Source organism: Telopea speciosissima, chromosome 3 (assembly GCF_018873765.1).
Source record: "Telopea speciosissima isolate NSW1024214 ecotype Mountain lineage chromosome 3, Tspe_v1, whole genome shotgun sequence".
NCBI lineage: Eukaryota > Viridiplantae > Streptophyta > Magnoliopsida > Proteales > Proteaceae > Telopea > Telopea speciosissima.
The window spans coordinates 71,609,255-71,626,485 of NC_057918.1; the positions used below are offsets into that span (position 1 = coordinate 71,609,255).

Sequence of the window (17,231 nt, forward strand, 5' to 3'; positions counted from 1 at the left end):
CGATTGTATTATACACAAGAACCAGGGAAGTTAAAGAAGTAAATGAATATAGATTCCCCATTCTTGCTTGCATTAAGAATATTCAAGTCTTTATCCACACTTAACCTTTTACTTCTAAATGCAGAAGCAACAGAATAGTTGAGATAAGTGAAGGGCTAACATAAGGTAAAAGAACAAGTTTTTAAGAATTAGAAGTGATTTTCTGTCTCATCTAGTGCTTATCCTCCGCTCCAACAGTTCTTGCCACCAAATTCTTCTGTGGCACGCCGGTACCAGGCCAAGTCATGCAACAGCAGTGCTACACCACTAAATTTCCTGCATACAGTAGCAACTGTCAACAAGGTCCTTGAATCAATGTGCTGTCCTAAGTGGAGCATCTATAACTGGTAAGGGTGCAAATCTGACAGGGCTGCAGAAGACTTAAAGCTAGCCCTAACCCTAGAGTCCCAACTTTATTTGGTCAAATCCCGGGGTTTTACTATGAACTACATAATAACATCATCATTTGTCATTTACATATCATAATATATTGTTAACTTACATAATGTTAACCCACAGGTAAGACAAGTTTATATGCTACATACAATCTACATATATTAGGGTAACTTCAGAGTAGCCCAGATATATTATTCACACAAGGCCCAAATACATTTCAGCAGGCTGTACTAATCCCAACATCACTTCAGGCCTCAAAAAGAAGCTTAAGCAAGCCAAGCATACTAAAACCTCATGCTAGCGGATGAAACTAGGCTGGGCCAGATCAGGCTCAAGCAGGCCCAGCCCAAAAAGCAGCCTAGCAGGGAACTATGAGTAGGATTGGTCTAACATAGATACTCTATTTGAGGGCCGAGTTATTTAAATGGAACCAAGTTTTCTTTCATACCAAAACGAAATTACCTTTTAAGGAAATCGAGAACAATTAAAGGCTAAAGCAGCAGTAGCATAGAATTCCAGTACCTTTCATTTAGTCTTAGGTCACCTCTTGCGCTTGTGTGTTTTCCACCGTTTCAGTATATATGCAACTCCTTCTTTCAGTGTAGCTTTCCTTCCTTCTTTGAAGTTCCATACCTCTGGTACGATGTACCTTCCGCTTGGATTGTACTCATTCATCTCCTTCAGGGCTGTCATAACAGCCCTGCAAACCTCGTCGCCCAAATCATTCTTCAGGCTTTTCAGCTTTTCATCCTCTTCATCTATTATTTCCTGTACCAGCATGGTACACAAAAAGCAACATTTAAGAACTGCAGTCACAGGGACACTTTTCCTACATGGTCTGTTTGGGAAGCTCCTAAAATGGACCCCCTGCTAAATGGCCCTAAAAATCCACCACGTGGCAATATCAGATGGGGTCCAAAATTTGTGGACGGGTAGCCCTGAGGTCCCCTACTCACATGTCAAAATTTCAGCCCAAATGGAAATTGCCAAGTGGCAAAATAGCAGGTTGAAAAATCCAAGACCATGGGAAAGTGTACAGTAGTGGTCAGAGTACCATAGGCATGTGTGGTAATATTTAGGGATGCATGGAACATAAATGGTGGGGTATTTGATTGAATTTGAGTCTAAACTTTTGCACATGTCTAATCCAGACATGTCCTCTCTTGAACCAGAATAGCCAGATCATTTGTCCACATGACTCAAAATGATGGACCTTTTGGGATGAACTTCCTAAATGGGGCCATGCAAAATGGTTTTTATAGAAATATCAAAAGGTACTCGATTCTTGTTTTCATGTTCAGATAATATAAAGAACTAGTTAATAATAAGGGTGAGATACCACCAAAAAAGAAACTGAGATTCTACAGAATGGATTGGCTCCAACATGTTACAAAGGCTTAGAAAACTCCATCACTCCCCTCTTCATTAAAAATGCCTAGACAAGAACCCAGTACCCTTTCTTGTTAAATCTTCCAAATTAGTCCCATGATCAGCCATCAGAACCACGAAGACAGAGGTTCTGTTATATACCCAAGCATAAAAGAAAACCATTTCTGTTTCTCTTAGCTGTAGCAGATCCCGATGGTTCTCAAAAGCCTGAAGATCCTATTTAAGTCCAGATGCTCCAAAATTTGGCCTCGTGCCACCTGTAGTGGTTTGGAGCTTGCAGATAGGAAAAAATGGGATTTTGAATATCATGCAGACCCTGCTTATACGAGCTCTGAAGGCTAAAGAGCAAATGGTCCTTTGGGTTTCTAGAAGTAAAAGGTTATTGGATGTCTATTACTAACATTGAAAGAGAATGGAAGTTGTTGCTGGTTTCCACTTTCCAGTCAGGTTGTATGGCCTCTTTGGGGCTTACAAAATATAGATGGCCTACCTTATAGTAAAGATATTCAAAATAAAAAATAAATAAACAAGCATAATGGAAGGACCAGCTAGCTGATTCATATTTAAAAAGCACACCTGTTCCTTCCCATCAACCATGATGATCTTGAAGGGGTGCCATGCTGGATTTCTGAGGTGCTCATCCCACGTTGAACACAGACCTACAGCTTTTTCCTCTGCTTCTTCGGCAGAATATTTCTGCTTGCAGGCATCAAGAAATGGCTTGTTGTCAAGATCACCCATTCTCTTGACTCCAATTTGAGCACGGCCTGACACGGACAAGTCTCTCAACCCCTATAAGACACAGGAAGTTAGTCTCTTCCCCGAAACATGGAAGAAGATCATGTAAAATCAGGTAAGATTTGGGAAAGAAATGCTGAAATATCAAAAATTTGAGATACTTCACAGAAACTCTCTTATGTTCCAATAACATGAACATTACCACAAGTACTGGACTGTGTTGGCATAAGCACTGATAAGCGTATATACTTATGTCATCACGGATTGAAAACTACAAGGTATGGGATCTCACACTAGCTAATTTAAAATAGAAGCTCATGAACTAGTTCAGTAGGCTGTTAAAGGACATAAACTGTTAAGATATCAACAGGCTTGCATCGGTTAAAACTTGCCTAAGATTCCACAGAAACAAAAATAAAAATTGTACGCATTAAACTTAGAAAGTGTAAATCAAGTAGCAGAAAATAGAGAAGGAAGAAGAGGAGAAAAGGAGGAGAAGAGATGAGAGTTCGAGAGCCAAGAGCAGCTCACTCAATGAATGAGAGAGGGCTGCAATATCCTCTCTCTTAACAGAAAGAAAGAAAAATGGTAGAAAATTAGTACTTACATTAACTAATTCCTTACGAGCATCTTGCAGCTCATCATTACTGTTGCGTTCCTTCACTATAAGAGCTTGGTTGAGTGATTCAAGGTCATCCAAATCTCCTATCTTATCCTCCAGCTCTTGCTTCATTGAATCCATCTTTTTCTGGACTTCTGCGTCATCATCACCCCCCATGTGTTTCATCACTTCCAACGTCCCCTGTAACCGCTCTATTTCCAACTCTAGTGCTTGTTTGGCATCCAGTTGCTTTTCTAATTGAATTATCCTCTTGTGGAGTTCTTCTTTTTGCCTCTGATATCAAATTTCACAGCCAAATAATGAGATTTGATTTCTCTAAGTTCCACAAAATTACAGGCTTGTTGTAATCTTGATAATAAAATTCAATGCCCACTAAAACCAGAGATACCTGATGATCATCTGCCAGCTTCAGTACATTTTCATCGGCCTTCTTCTGTTCGAGTGTTGCCTTTTGAAGGGAACTGTTTCTCATTGCGTTCTGAAGGAAACCCATAAATAATATTATCAAACCCATCAGTAATATTATCAACTATCAATATGAATGTCAAACACTTCAATAAAGCATCATCAAAAACTGCTGCAACTGCCAATATAGTAGCCATGCAAATTTCAACACGGTAATATTATCAGAAAAGGGGACCAGTGATTTTCAGTGCAAAATCTAGTAGACTCGTGCACAAACACGTGGGATCCGTCTATTTTTTGTAGCTGCTATATGTATGTAATAAAAATTAGGGAAAATGAAGTACATGCTGCCAGGGTGTACTTCCTTTCACAGTCTCTCTCTTCTCTCTCATTAAATATGTAGCCCCACCATATGACGCACCCTAGTCCACTGGATGCACTTTTTTGCTGCTGGCTATTGGCTTGGCATGTAAGATACCAATATAAGCCGGCAGCATGTATATCCCTTGCCCTAAATATTAAAAAGAACAGGGAAAATTTCAAAGACGCATGGTACCTTTTCCCTATCTTCCTGTAGTTTTCTTCTTTCAGTTTCATTTTGTGCCTCCCGCTTCTCCAATTCTTTGCCACGCCGCTCTAGTTCTTGCATCTGAGATTCCAAATTTCCCTTAAGTTTTTGGTGGTCGAGAAAAATTCTCTGGATATGGTTCTGTGCATCCTGGTGCATTTTTTGTATCTCTATTAAACATAAAATAAGCATTACGTAAGATTCTGTAGCTGAGAGGCTCACATGATATCAAAAAGGTGATAAAATGAATGCAATGAATTGCATGAATAGACAACAAAAAAATATATCCAACAGGTATGCTATGTTTCCTCAGCCTTGTGAAGATACGTACTTTCATTATATGCCTGATGTAGGTCATCTTTCTCGTCCATCAAACGGCTGAGAGACAGAGAAGTCTCAGTGAATTTGCACTCCATTTCTTTCAAGTGCTTATTCTTGATTTCAATCACATTGGTAAGATTTGAAACAAGTTTTTTCTTCTTCCGATCTTCTTCCGCCACAATATCAGAAATAGTTTTCAAATCTCCAATTTTTTGGAGTTCCTCCCCTAGAATACCTCCAGATTTATAGTCATCTTCACGGGCAACCCATGCAAATATGCTAGACCCTTTGTGTTTCCTTCCATACCAATCTCTTTTGCCATGATGATCTGCCTCATAAGCCTTCTCAAATGACATTGCATTGTTAAATCCAGGCCAATCTTTGTTGAACTCCACTACGGCAGTCCCTGAATGACCCCGATAATTCCATAAAGGACGGACCCTCACAGGGTTAAATCCTCTCCGTGTGAACTGCTCCCTCAGCTTGGAACCACTTTCCCCCACATATCGTCCCTCCTTGTACTCAGTTGGAAGATTAACAACAATTCCCGTCCAAGGCCAAACAAATACATCATTGTCGCGACCACTCGGAGGTTCAGATACAGCCACATGCTGCGACAGAGACCCTTCAGGGGCTATATCTCTTTCCATAAATTTTGCCAATGCCAGATGGTTTGCCTTCTGCTTGACACTCCTCGTACTTGAACCTTTGCTCACCCCAGAAGCATGTTGGAGGAGTTCCTTGTAATGATAGTCTCTCTTTCTCTTGCCCAAGCAAAAAGGGCACCTGTAAGTGTCATTTGAGATTTTCACCTTGGGATTTCCACTCTTAAGCTTTTCATAAGATTTATCTCCATAATCAGCAATCTCAGACTCACTTATGTCTGAGTTTTCCTCTGAGCTCTGATCCATGAACTATCAGCCAGGTAACCTACAAATAAAATAAAATCAACACAAGTCAAAAGCAACATATCAGTCAAGATGGATACCCAAGGTAACAAACGTAAAAAGAGTTACTCTGCATAATTGGCATCTATATACAGGTTCACAACCCATCCACTCAGTCCCCACCAGAAAGCTACTTCAAAGCACCTGGTTTGAGTGATAGTCATGGACCCATGGTGTGGGTAATCTGCAAATTGGGTGGATTTTGCACCCTATTTGGCTAGTGAGGAAGCATTAAAACATTGCTCAAATCTAGCAAAAAATAAATTTAAACCAAGATGATAAGTTTGAGGTACTTACCATACATATGTATTTATGCTTAGATAAGCATCCTCTAAAGTTTCATTTCAAAATTCTTATTATTTCCCAAAATTTTACCAAATTACAACCATGCCCATTTCGGTGGAATAATTCGATTTCAACAGGCCTATCCTGTTGAAATCTCAAATCTTGCTTGTGAGATGCTATAGGTGACACTAATGAAATTATGAATCTCGATGGCCCTGCTTGCACAGCGCATGCACGATGGTAGGACAAAGGGCAACTTTGCTGGAGTCCTTGTAGCTTGCATATTTTCCACAAATGAAATGGAGAAGATAGTAAAATGATGCGAACTTACCAGAATAGTCTTGATAAGCGGAACAGAGTAGAACACAAGCAACCAAACACCAGAAAACCTGAAATGCCTGCAATTTTGGCCAAGCATAAGGATATATCTTGTATTCTGAAATTAGAATTAACAAGAAAATCATAATTTTTCTACATGATAGAACGGTGAACATTCATCTAACATGAATCCATGACATGCATGCCCAATAAGAGAAGAGACCTTGAAAACCATCCAACTTGAGAATAAGCAAGTAACATCATATTAACAGGGGATAAAGCTTCCTTCGAATACTAATGAACAGATCAGATAAAACTAAGAAATTTAGAAATAACAGTTTCACCTTTCAAATTGTGCAGATGGGTTTACCCCTCATTGACACATAGCTCTTGAGTTGTGGCTCAGCTAGATCATGCTGGACCTCTACCAAAAGGTAAGCTTCTCTTCAGCTTAGCTGTAGTTACCCTATCTCTCTACTGAAAACAAATATATATTAGCTAGAACAAATAAAGCAGTACAAAAACAAAGTTTCCCTTTCTAGGCCAGGGAAGGAAGTGAATGACGGATTGAACCATCCCCCCCTCCCAATGGAAAATAAAAAAGGTTGTGCCCTGGATACAATGTAGGATCAGTCAAGAGACTGGCCATTGGAAAGTAACTATGATTCAATTTTTTTCTTCTATATGTCAGTTGGTCATTGTAATGTGTAAATAGTTGATGGGTTTTAATTATGTCCATGGCCATTAAACATGTGATAAGAACAGTAGTAGTCACTTGATGATTGTCTTTAGTTGTTTTTACTTAGCAGGACCCGAGTCATAGTTGTCCTAGGTGCCTTGTTGGTATCACCTTGATTTTTTTTCCCTCCTCCAATGTCTAGGGTTGCCTAGACACCATGACAACTATAATCCAAGATGTAGTTTCAGCTAATAAATAAGGGTAATTTTGTCCAGACATGCAGTAGTAGTATCAGTTCAGTTTAGGTTTCTTTAAGAGGTGGTCATGAATACCTTTCATAATCAACTGCTATACACTATTAAACGAATAGAGTACTGACATGTTTTGGGAGAAATGGTCCCTTCTGCTGCCATTTGATGAGCAACCTCAGTCCTTTATTTTGGTGACTGTTTGAAGCTAATCTTGATTCCTATCATGCAATCTCTGAGTTCTACCAATTAGCGATGAGTCCCTTATAATTGTTTTATCACTAGGAATCACCAAATTGATTCTTCTCTTTGCTGTTTGATTTTCTGCAACTTCTTCATTCAATATCTAATCTGGAAGCCTGTGCAAATTTTGATTTAAATCTTGCTATCAAATTCCATCTCAGATTTATTTTATGATTTCAATTCTGCTATCAGATTAAAGCTCTGGAATTATTCTCAGAATCCAGAATGTGTTATTACTTCAACCCAATTTCAGTAAATTTGGTTCAGATTTCAAGAAACTCCACTAGTTGGCAATATTTTTGTATTGTTACATGTTCTAGGTCATTCCAATCCACGTTTTAAGCATTACTGCTATTGTTGTAACTATGTATAAAAATTTAGCCAGTGTTTCAACATTATTGTTCTGGAGTTACAACAGATCAAAAGCCTTTTCTACCTCGGGCTTGCACCAATGTTTTTTGTTCAAATCTTTCTGATGCAGATTGATTTTGCATTACTTTCAGCCACTATTTTGCAAGCAAATGCGCTTACCAAAAGTTTTTCTATAGTTGGCTATCATTTGGGTCAATACCCATCGGTCAGCACTCATGATACATCAGGATACCCTGCTCCTTGATAGAGAATCCACCATATCATTGTATCATCGGCCAACGGGCCAAGGATGGCATAAATAAAACAAGAACTTCAATATAGAAGCCAATCTCTAGTAATCTAAGACAACTCAAGGTAAGTACTAAATCCACAAAAAAATTAGGCCCCATTTGGATAGCAGGGATGGGGTGGGAAGCAATACAGTGGGGAAGTTTCACAACTTTTCCTGATACCACAAAAATAGGGCTGTTTAAATTGAGATGGGGGTGGGAGAGTTGGATTTCCATTGTTATTCTTGTCGTTCCCTCATCGGTTCTTTGTCTTTCCCACCCCACCTCCTCAATAATCCCACCAAAAATGATGAGATTTTGCTGGGGAGGTAGAGGGAAGTTGGAGCAGACTCTCTCTCTCTCTGATCCGCCCTCCTCACTCCCTCTTTCGGGTCCGCCCTCTCATCTCTCTTCTCTCCCCTCTTATCAATATCAAGAAGTGAGTAGGCCATTGCATCAGAACCAGAGCCGCCAGTCGCAAAGGAGACTGTGATAGCTCAAGCCGTTCAATTGGGGTTAAGACTTGTGTTGGGAAGCCCAGAACAAGGATGGCTACAAAGAATCAAACCAAAGCTGCTGTGATTGCGATTCTGGAGAAGAACGGTGATTCCAGGGATAATCATGTTAAGGAAGCTCGCGAAGAAGGGAAAGGCCAAAAGGGAGATTGGATTGCCAATCTAGGGAACAAGGTTTGGGCCGAGAATCATAAGAAAGAAATGCTGGGGTCGATAACAGTGGTTTGAGTGCCAAAAAGTTGATGCAGATCCAAGCACTAGGAAGAAGAAGCCGAAACCATGAAGTGGCTGTTTTACTATTTTCATTGGAGCCTTTTATTTTCTGTAATTTGTTTTTCTTTAAGTAGGGGTAAAACAGTCTTTTAGTGTGCTTAGTATCCCCTCCACGATTTTAGAGGGATAGGTTGTTCTTTTTATTATTTATTTTATTTGTTGAAACTTGTATTCCTAGTTAGAATACAAGTGATTCAGTTGTAATTAGATTTCAGATTAGTGTCACTAGTCCTAGTCTGATTAGGACTGGTTTTAGGACTTGGAACTAGGATTCCAAGTCATATTTGTGTAAGGCTTTTGGCCATCTCTTTTTATTATAAATAGATAAATCGTGGGAGGCTCCCCCACAACTTCTACTTAAAAAATTCTCTGATTTCAGATCTGAAACTGCTGCATCTGCTCCTTCTGCGAGTTTATATCCTTATGGACTCAAAGTGGTTAAGGGTGGGTTCTCCTGCGACTCCTTGCACTGTGAAGGTCAGGAGGCTTCTTCAAGTATTCAAGCTGCTGCTGCTTCTGCACATTCAGACCTGCAACCAGTAAGTGACATCTGATTTATTATTTCCATTGCTGAACCCTAACCTGCTACTATTTTCCCTGCAAACCCTAGTTCTTCCTTAAGCCCTAAAACTCCTAAACTCTGCCCAGCCCTAACCAACCATCCAAACCTCTCCAAACTTCAACCGAACCCTTTCCCCCACCACTGTGACACTCGGCCAGAATCCCTTGGCCTGTCTCCCCCTAGAAACCCTAGATCCCTTTGTTCCCTTCATTCCCAAAACCCAAAACCCAAAACCCTAACCCTACTAATTCTGAAATCTTATTTCCTATTCAAACCTAATTAAAACCTATCCTAATAGACTCCTAAAAACCTGCATACCATTACCCAATAAAACCCTAACTCAAACTCCAATTCCTAACCCTAATTTTACCCTTATTACCCTAATCTGCCCCATTCGGCCAACCCTAACACACAACCTGGTCCTAAGTGAGACTTATTCCACCTAGGCTACATCAATGGTTCTTGAAGGCGTCAAGCTTTGGGAAGCATTTTCGCCAACGGGACCTGCCTTACAATGATGGAATTCAAAAAGGAAGCCTCAGAATTCTCTGTTGTTGATTGGATGGCTGATGGCATTGAGTTGCAAATTTAAAGAAAAACAGAGATCCTTTTGAAAATTCAATAAAAAATTGACACTTTTGTCTTATGAAATATTATCCCACCCCATTGGAAAATGGCAACCAAAAAGGGCTCATGGTGGAAAAAAGTAACTTTTCCATTGCCTCACTATCATTGCCATTCACCCCACCAACATGTGAGACCCAATCCTCCAACTTTCCCACCCCACACTCCCTGCTAAACAAGCAGGGCCTTAGGGTTATAGTTTGAGTATGAGAAATTGAGAAATTAAGTATGACCTGAGATTCAAGAATGTCAGAGTTCGAAGAATATAGGCAACCATTAGGGAGCTGTACTGGGTTTTTGGGTGAGTTATGGAAGGGATTAGGTTTATCTTGTAAGTAATCTGACCATGCCTCTATCTAGAAATATATGATCCATGAGATCTTCAATTCCTCAGATAATGGAACCTTTCTCCTGACAGAAAAATCAAACCAACAAAGCAATTCTGAGCCCTGAAAGTAAGGCCTAAAGCAAAGTGATGTTCATACCACCCTAACAAAACCTAGAATCTTAAAAAAAAAGGACAACTAAAAGTTAGTACTCAAAATTGACAATTTAAACTAGCACAGGATAACATCAAAGGTGACATTACCCAAATCAACCACCAAATGCAAAAGCCAAATTTCCCTAATACCTCTATCATCTCAAATAAGTATCATAAAAGAACTTATTAATCGTCAGCAAAATATTGAGTGGAGCATGACTGGAATGAACAGGCAACAATAGCTGCTTCATTTGTTGCTGATTTTTGAGAAAAGCAAGATTTCCTTTTCTGGACTGCAGTAAATCAGTGATCTGATTTGTTACACCTAGCTATAGTACAGCTTCAAATGAGATCATCCTGTGCTCTTCTTTCTCTTTGATCTTCTCATTCTCATTAAAGACACTAAAGATGCACACAATGCACATATCTATACCACTGGTTTTTGCAATTTATAGAAATTTTCCTTACCCTTCCTAAAGCAAAAACAGAACAGAACAAAAGAAAATTCTCCTTTTGAAACAATGAAAAAACTAACTGATTTAAGGGTAATGAAGACGTCAATCTGAACCCAATTTTTCATTGGAATCCAATGGGAAGGGAATTGAAAGAGCAGCGGAATATGTTCGGTTAAAAAAGGAGTGGCAAAAAAGAAGGCCTATGTGGTAGGTGCTCGTAGGAATCCAAACTTAAGTAGCAAGGGCCCCTGTAATTTTCCTGTAGTTCTCTAAATTTGAAGAGATGACCCTTCGCTAGTATATTTGTCTTTAGTGCATCAGATAAAAAAAATCATGTTTGTCAAACCAAAAGGTAAAAGGAAATAACAGAGAAAATTAAGGGTAACAAGTACTGTTTATGGTTTACCAAAGATTCATGGCCAATACAAAAGCCCAATAATGATCAAGCGGAAAGAATCAACATTATGTGTGTCAAACAGAGACTGAAAGAAAGACTGTGCAGAGGAAAAGAAATAAATATTTCCGAAAAGGAGTGATAAAACAGCTGCTCAATATAAGATCAAGACTGGGAAAATTTTAAGACACTGAGGCCTGGGAGTGTGAAAATAATTTATATATAAGAACCGAGTTTCCCCACACCCATGGTTAAGGAAGAATTTCATGCACAAGGCAATCAGTTCCGTCAGATGACCAAGGGGATGGATATTTTAGAATTCGTCAATAGAAGGTGAGAGTTTTGTTGATGGGGCAAGAGTCCCATCTTATGGTCACATCACCAGTGGCAAAGCATTCTTCCCAACCCACTGATGAAGGAAAACTTCTGCCTATGTTTAAAACCATAAGTTCCACCAAACACAAAATGTTCTAGTATAAACTATAAACCTTCCAAAAGGCTTTATCTCGAACCATATAAGAAAACTACATTCAACATTTTGGCATCTACGTAAGGCTGGTTATTCACTTTATCTACGGGAGATCTTGATAAGTCGCAAGCGCTCATGTATTCCTCACTACTTCAAGTGTTCAACACAAGCTATTTTTGGGACTAGTCCTTTAACACCTTCAAACCGCAATGTATCACTCGTATCCAACATAAACCATATTAAATGAAACTCTAACCAAAATCAAAGTATTGGAACAAGATAAAACCATATATAGCACCAGGAAGCTAAAAGTTAGCGAAGCAGAAGAACAGAGAAAAAATGAAAAACAATAATAAGAAGAATATATTATTACTTTCAGAAGGAAAGACTTCCTGGAGGATTTAAGTCTTCGAACACCACTGTTTCCACAATCATCAACAACAGAAGTACAAGAAAACGAACAAAAATAATGATCGATTGAAATAATAAAAGCAAACGTTCAGTCTCACCAACACATGCACAAGTAAAATCAGTGGAAAAGTGAAGTAAACTTAAGATTGAAAAACACAAAAAAGATGCGTATCATGGAAGAGGGAAAAAACGATCCTACAATTACTTACACTCGATGAAAAGGAAACCCCAAAACTGAATCAGCACTCTAAAACACACGTCGGAGAAGCCCTCCGATGAAATTTCTCACTGAAACAATGAACATAAGAAGACAGAAAGAAACGGAGAAATGCCGCGAGAGCGAGAACGTCGGAGAGAACAAATGGTGCCGCGAGAGAGAGAGAGAGAGAGAGCGAGATCGTCGGAGAGAACAGATGGAGCTCTCAAATGCAGCTTGGAGATAGATAATGAAGAAAGAAGAAGCAAATTGAAGGTAAAAAGCGGAAACGGGCAAGTGATGGTCCCCACTCTGTGGCCTGTGCAGAGATAATCAGAAAACGCTCGCTAATAATTTCCGGACTCTCCCAGAATGACACTGTGGATTCGACTCATTTTCCGTTTAATCTCAAGTAGGGGGTGGAACCGGCAGAGCTGGGCCAGATATTTTTAACAGCCCTATTGTTTGTCATTTCAAGGCTAAGCAAGTCTAGCTAGCCTTGTCTTTTGACTGTATGTTCGATGTTATAATCTATAATTTTATACTATACATGGAAAAAAGCTCTCTGAGACTAAGGCGTACAACATGTATTATTATATTCATTTTTAGACCGAATGTTTTCTTTGCCGCAGCTTCTTACCCCCCAAAAAAAAAAATTTATTTGTGCCGCAGGTAGGGGTGTTAACCGGTCAGGCCTACCCGGTTTCACGGTGCTTAAAGCTTGCACTGTGATCGTCCGTTTTAAGTATTCAGGCTGGGTCTGATCAGATTTGATCGGGCTAGGTCGGTCTTCAGACTATAATTAAGTAATATAATCGATCCTTAACCGGGTCTTTAATGGTGCAAAACTAGGCTATAGGCCTATTTAAATATAAATGGGCTTTAAATGGTGTAGCCCATTAAAACTAAATAGTTTAATTTTATTGTGAATGGATGTCTAAGGTTTTTACCATTGAACTGTCATTTGTTTTTACATTTGGCCTCCTAGAGCTTAGAACATTTTGTGTTAGAATTGAATTTGTAATGTTTTTAAGTTATTTCTTTGCGTTGTATGCTTGTAAAAAAAAAAAAATGACTCACAAAGGCATTGAGTTTCGGTGCAACCCTCAGATTTTCCTCTTACTTCAAGGGTTTTCATATGAGAAAAAAGGACTCTAGTGTCATCTCTTGGGTGTTTGGCATCAATAATGGTCATTGATTTGACATTGTTTTTGAAAATTTATAGCTGGAAACCTTTCTTCTCTCTATGTAGTTTTGTTATTGGAGATGTCTATGGAATTGCAGAATATTTTTTTGATAAAAAGAAAAATATATTAAAAAGCAAGAAAGAGTACAAATTTAAGTAATCCTACTCGAGCATTGTTTGTGGGGTGTTAGAGTTAAATTATATATACCTACCCTAGAAGAGTTCAAGAATTGGTCTATTAAGTCACAATAAACACTTATCGAAGTCCACGAGATGGGGAGAGAAAAAGGAAAAGTAAGCAGATCATATAGTCGCTTGTTGGTAGTCCATATGCTTCTCAACTGGATTGATTCTTTCTTTGCCGTCTGCCATCCATAGAAGAGTCTAAGGAGATCCGCTTCCATACTATCAGAAATTCGTAAGCAACCTGCATCTGTTAGCAAATGATGTCCATCTATCAAAAGGTTAAAAGCCCATTGAGCTAGTTTAAGTGTGGGTTCAAAAATTCCTGCGATCATTAAACCAGGTAAGTGGGAGTTACAGTTAGTAGATGACAAATTGTAGATGGGAATGTGTGTGCTCTTAGTGGTATGGTCAGGAGTTGGGTGGCAACTAGGGGGATGAATGCTTAAGTTATTTAGCCATCTATTAACATTGTTGATGACCGATATGGGATCTGCTTGGCAGCACAGAACAGAATCTTGTGAATTCACCTAGAGGGAGGGTGAATAGGTGAAGATAGAAAAATAAAAAATTATGCGGTTTTAATAAAATAAATTACCAATATAAAGACAAGCAATAAACAAAGCAATAATTCAAAGAGTGACACAAGAGATTTATAGTGGTTCGGCCAATATGTGCCTACGTCCACTCCTCTCACCTTATAGAGAAATCACTAAAACGAATCTTGAGTAAGAGCAACATAACTCGTATAAATCTTGATTAAGAGCAAGAGAACTCAACTACTCTTGATTCCGAGCAAAAGGACTCAACCAATCTTGATTCCGAGCAAGAGGACTCAACAACAACTTTAAACAAAGTAAAAGAACTACTAAATGGTTTAGAGTTACCTTAAACTTTAGTAGAAAAGATGCTACCTTTCAATGTATGCAACTTGGATGCAAGTGTGTATGAAGGAGCAAAGATGAGATTGAATTTTCTTCGATCTTCTTGATCTTGAAAGAATAATCTCACAAGGGAGTGCTTGATTATTTAGATCTCTTGATTGATGATTGTTGTAATGTTTAGAACACTAATAAAGAGGGTATTTATAGGCTAGAGGCTTAGAACCAATTAGGAATCCAATTAAGAAAAGAATCCCACATTCTATAAGTAATCCGGTATGCCGGATTACCTACTTTCCTTAAGAAACAAGGGAATAACGGTCATATTTCAACAGTCATAAAGTGATCCGGTATGCTGGATCCTCATCCAGCATGCTTAACTGAGCTGCTGTTTCTCATTTCCTGAGATTCACTATTGATCCGGTATACCGTTTCATGATCCGGTATGCTGGATCATACAATTTCTGCTGACATTATTAAGTCCTTTATTGAACTTACTTGGGTCGATTCCATTGGACAAGTCCGAGCCAATTTCTTTGATCTTAATCTAAGTGAGAAGTGTCTAAAATAACCTCCTAGGGTCACACTACATGTATGCATATGTGAGTGTGTGCATTACATATGGACTTTAACAAATAAATTTACAACTTAGTACAATTCTAAGTCTTCACAATTCTTCAAGTCTTGAACTTCACTTCTTTACATGAGTATCTTCAAAGTGAGTTCCTCTAAGTTGTCTTGATCTTTGACTTCAAACGTTGTTCTCCATTCTTCATGATTCTTTGATGTCTTGAAAGATTGGACAAGTTCAATTTGCTTTGAGCATCAATCTCTTGAATTGAGTGCTCCCCCTCACTTGATGCTCTGCTCTTATCTATGCATCTTTTAGGCAAGAATTAGTACAACTAACTTATTTGTTATCATCATAAATATAATGGGTAATGTGTGGAATTTACCCCAACAAATCTTGTTTCTTACATCCCAGATAAAATAAACAGTAATAATAAAAACTGAGAAAAACCAAATGCCAGATTGTTTATCCTAGGCAAAAGTGCCACGGAGAGAGACACAAAGGTTCAATAAAGAGGATGTAGAGAGGTGCTCAGTCCTTAATCCAAGAGGGCCAGCAGCCCAAATATGCTTAACCAAATCACATGAAAGGAAGAGGTGCCCGATTGATTCATCGTATGAACCACAGAATACACATGTAGGGTCGACTGAAATCCATTTCGAGAGAAAGGCCCGTGTAGGAATTCCTGTATATAAAACACGCCAAAAAAAGATTTTAAATCTGGGATGAATAGTAAGCTTCTAAAAGAATTTCCACCACTGAATTTGCAAAGGCCTAGATAGTTGATTCTAGAAGATGCTTGGCCACTAGCTGTGTGGAGAAAGTCCCTTTTTTGTTGAGGGTACACCTCCACACATCTTCATGGTTAGAAAGAGGAATTTGTTCAATGAGTGAGATAGAGTCAATATCACAGCAAGAAATTAGCTTACTTCTATCCCAAATGCCATTATTATGCAGATCATGAACCAATTGGAACTCATTATAGAACATAACATTGGGGGGTATGAACTTACCATTCGTGGAGGGGATCCACGAATCATACCTGCAGGAAGTGGTCTTCCCATTTCCAATCTGTCTAGATACCATCCTTTTGAGAATTGGAAGTGTGTTTGCAATGCTGTTCCAGGTCCAGGATCCCTTTCGGGCCAAAGTTTTTGGATGAAAAATAGATATTTTGGGAAGTACTTGGCTCGGAGGATCCTAAACCAGGGAGATGATGTCTTGTTGATGAGTCTCCATCCCAGCTTGATGATGAGGGCCTGATTATGATGTTCAGCTTTGCGTAGCCCAAGACCCCCTTCAGTAGTGGGGTGATAGATTCTATCCCAACTAATAAGATGACAAGCCTTTTTGTTATGGTGGAATTAGACCAGAAGTTCAAGGAGATTGAATCCAAGGATCTACAGGTTTTAATGGGGAAAAGGAAACATGACATGAGGTATGATGGTACAGCAGCCAGGACCGATTAAATTAAGATCTTTCTGCCTGCAAAAGACAAGTGGCTGGCTTTCCAAAGGCTTAACTTGGTTTTAACTCTATTGACTACATCAGCTAAGTCTTTTGACTTTGCTCTTGAAGGGAAGAGCTTAGTTCCCAAGTAGGAAGAGGTTTGGGGCATGATCCTCAGGTTTAAAAGATTACACAGATCAGTCTTAGTATGTGCATCAATATTTCTGTTAAAATGCACCTCACTTTTTTGGAAGTATGTGCATCAATATTTCTGCTAAAATGTACCTCCCTTTTTTGGAAGTTAATCTCTTGACCAGTAAGGTCAGAGAAGAGATCCAGGATAGCCTTAATGGTTAAGAAATCTTCTTTGGTTGCCCTGCAGAAGATTAGAGTATCATCAGCAAAGAGAAGGTGGTGAATTTCAGGGGCACTGGGTGCCACTTTGATTCCATGAAATAGGTTAAGCTCCCGATAAGTAGTGAGGAGACGAGATAGGACTTCCATGGTGAAAAGAAACAGGTAGGGACTAAGGGGACAGCCATGTCTAAGTCCACGATGAGGTTTGAGATATCTAAAAGCTCCTCCAGCAATTTTGAAAGAGAAGGAAGTAGAAGAAATTAGGGAATGCACAATGGTGGTTCACTCAGGACTGAACCCAAGAAATAGAGCTAGCTTAGTCAACAGAGACCACTCCACCCTGTCATAGGCTTTAGACATGTCAATCTTAATAGCAGCATAGCCA

The 17,231-nt window shown here is 39.1% G+C and overlaps 1 protein-coding gene and 1 long non-coding RNA gene across 5 annotated transcripts; one reads left to right on the forward strand and one right to left on the reverse strand.

Annotated features, from left to right (window-relative positions):
* The first annotated feature begins 203 nt into the window (after positions 1-203).
* Positions 204-16,992, forward strand: LOC122654655. The gene is made up of 3 exons (XR_006331945.1): positions 204-295; positions 939-990; positions 16,981-16,992. It is a non-coding gene; the product is annotated as an uncharacterized LOC122654655 (long non-coding RNA).
* On the reverse strand, positions 218-12,389 carry LOC122654654 (protein INVOLVED IN DE NOVO 2-like). 4 transcript variants are annotated; one of them, XM_043848854.1, is made up of 9 exons: positions 12,233-12,389; positions 6,042-6,099; positions 4,489-5,408; positions 4,146-4,327; positions 3,573-3,662; positions 3,170-3,457; positions 2,401-2,616; positions 958-1,203; positions 218-315 (listed from the first exon to the last, which is right to left on the reverse strand). In XM_043848854.1, exons 3-8 carry the CDS (start codon positions 5,387-5,389, stop codon positions 976-978), a joined length of 1,905 nt encoding a protein of 634 aa, XP_043704789.1. In that variant the 5' UTR covers positions 5,390-5,408; positions 6,042-6,099; positions 12,233-12,389; the 3' UTR covers positions 218-315; positions 958-975. The 4 variants fall into 4 exon arrangements, with proteins under 4 accessions (XP_043704789.1, XP_043704791.1, XP_043704788.1 ...); XM_043848856.1 differs by lacking the exon at positions 218-315 and adding an exon at positions 573-793; XM_043848853.1 differs by lacking the exon at positions 218-315 and having other exon boundaries at positions 879-1,203.
* Positions 16,993-17,231: the final 239 nt, after the last annotated feature.